The 2,657-nt window shown below is 37.5% G+C and overlaps 1 protein-coding gene across 1 annotated transcript; it reads right to left on the reverse strand.

The window, feature by feature from the left end:
• Positions 1-34: 34 nt before the first annotated feature.
• LOC106522257 (uncharacterized) lies at positions 35-528 on the reverse strand (the record flags this gene model as incomplete). Its single annotated transcript, XM_014015201.1, is given in 1 exon segment — positions 35-528. A coding segment is annotated over 1 exon segment (494 nt), but the record flags the coding sequence as incomplete, so codon positions are not given.
• Between the last annotated feature and the right edge of the window lie 2,129 nt (positions 529-2,657).

Raw genomic sequence — 2,657 nt, forward strand, 5'->3', positions numbered from 1 at the left:
GTTTAGCTAAATAATCTGCCATATCATTACCTTCTATCTTTATGAGCAGGTACCCACATAAATCTAACTATTATTTGTAACTGTAGACGTCTAAATATGATTTCATGTATTTCATAAACAAGTTCTATGTGACTTTCAGATGAGAAATTGGCAATAGATATGAATGATGACAATGAATCTGAACATATAAGTACTCTTCTTATTTTATTTTGTTCTACCCACTGTAATGCCATCAGAATTGCTAACATTTCTACTGTGTAAACTGCTAAATGATCAGATGTTCTTTGTTTCATATGTATGTTCAACTCTGGAATTACATAAGCAAATCCTGTTTTACCTGAAACTACTTCCTTTAACCCATCCGTAAATATAACAATAAAGGATTTATATATACTCTTTATTCTATTATTTACTAATTTTATCCATTCATTACTTTTGTTAATCTGCATTTCTTTATGTATGACGATATCAACATATATATGTGGAAATATCCAAAAAGGAGTAGCTGAATAGGGCACTGCAGCACAAATCCAGCATGTTTGACTTGTTTCTCTGCTCTTCAGCAGGTCTTCAGAAGATTGGTAATCACTCTTCATTCAAACCAGGTGTGTCAAATCAGGGAAACATCTAAAAATCACTGCTTTAAATGTTGACCAACAGTTCAAGAGCTTCTCTGAGCTTCATGAGACATTTTCAAAATATAATATTGACCCAGTTTTATGGTTTTTAGTATTAYCTCTGGAAGCCATTGATTCTATTCCATCTATTTGTAAATAATAAATCAGATAACGTGTTAAGGCAGTGATTCTCAACCCTGTCCACAAGGACTCTTTTCCTGCATGTTTCCATGATTTGACACACTTGGTTTGAATGAAGAGTGATTACCAGTCTTCTGAAGACCTGCTGAAGAGCAGGGAAACAAGTCAAACATGCTGCGTAGGGGCTCTCGAGGACCAGGGTTGGCCAGCCCTCCATCACTTTCTGTGACATGAAAACTTGACTTGTTTGTTCGTGCTCAAATCTCACCGTTTCACTTACAACAGGCATTTAGCTCCTCATGATCTGTGCCTTCGTTTAGTATTTTATTTAGTATTTTCTGTTTTGTGTATTTCTGGTAAATCTGTCCGTTTTGTGTGTGCCACACCCACCTGCRCCTGATCCAGATTGCCCCTGCACAGGTGTCAGGGGTTTCCCTTCATTAGTTTGTCTTTATATTCCTGGTGTGTCACTGAGCTGGTATTTGTTGCTCTGTCAGCAGGAAGTCTGTGCTGTTCTCTGGTTTAAGAGAGGTTTTGGTTTCGTTTGGTTGTTTGCTGCCATGACAGCTTTTTCTTTTTCAAGTTTTAGTCACAACTCTTCTGTCTGAACTCTGAGTCCAGCCTTGAACTACATCCTCTGACTGTGACATCAAGCTGCTTGAACTTTTCTCCCTGACTCAGGCAGAGTTGTAAAGTACAAATACGTTGTTGCTGTACATAAGTAGAAACATTACTTAAGTTATTCTTTTCAGCCTATTCTGTCACAACAGACTGCACTGTGGTTAATGTGGCGTTCACTGCAGATCAATGCTCAGATTCATATAAGCATGTCATACAAAGCCTTTTCTATACATTGCTTGTGATTTACTGGCACAAAAACACRTCTTTGTTAAGCTGCCACTTGTTAATTCAGACCAAAACAGAAGCAGCTCAGTGAACACGTTCATGCTAATTCAGCTTAGTGACTCCCTCTGCTGTAGAGTTCAAAGACGTATTTGCAGTCAGTCCACTTTGACCCTCAAGTCTTTACATTCAGGGGTGATATTGATGCACAACAAATCAACCATTTTAAAGTTGTGTGAGAAGAGTCACAGATTCGCTGTGTGAGGCCTGACTCTGCGGTGTGGCGGTGCAGAATATAGGAGAAAGGAGAGGCCAAGGAAGCCTTGATCCCTGCACTGCTGTGGAAAACAGCTGGGTGTTAATTGAGAGGAGACCCTCCGAGGTACTGGACCCAGCTGCTGCTGGGTTGCCGCAGGGTTCAGGGCTCGGCAAAATCCCAGGCTCCCAAGCCTGCTGTTCACTACTGTTCTCCTCAGCACAGCGGTGAGGGTCAGTCAAGAGTTGCTTGAGCTTTACAGTGAAATTGAGTGAAATCCCCTCTAAAGCCAAAACAGTGGAACTGGTGATACAATAATACATTTTAAGCTTCTTAGATTGAAATAATAGATCTGTATATGGAATATTTTGTTCATCTGTTTTATTTTTATTAGCTTTAAACACGTCACTATCTTGTGTTAATAGAATTATAAATTCTGTTTAGTTTTTCATCTTACCGCTTTATTATATTTGCTTTTATTTAAAAAATTTTGAGAAACATTTTTTGTTATTGATTTCTGTTTAATTTGTCATCACATTTAATTGTTTTGAATTCATTCTTTTGGTTTTCCTCTTTTCTTGCACCAGTAAAACACTCCACAGACAAAACAAAGGAAGTAAAGATTATTAAGCTCCATTTCTTCCATTATTTCTGTTATTTTATTTGTATGGAGAACTCCCTGAGCCTTTCAACTGCATTTAAAACCAAAAAAATAGCATGCACTGCAAAAACTGTCCATCTAAAAAGGTTTTAATATCTAATATACAGACAAAAAAATAATTTTTATCTTGTTTTGAGAC

Source organism: Austrofundulus limnaeus, unplaced genomic scaffold (genome assembly GCF_001266775.1).
Source record: "Austrofundulus limnaeus strain Quisiro unplaced genomic scaffold, Austrofundulus_limnaeus-1.0 Scaffold125, whole genome shotgun sequence".
NCBI classification, from domain to species: Eukaryota; Metazoa; Chordata; class Actinopteri; order Cyprinodontiformes; family Rivulidae; genus Austrofundulus; species Austrofundulus limnaeus.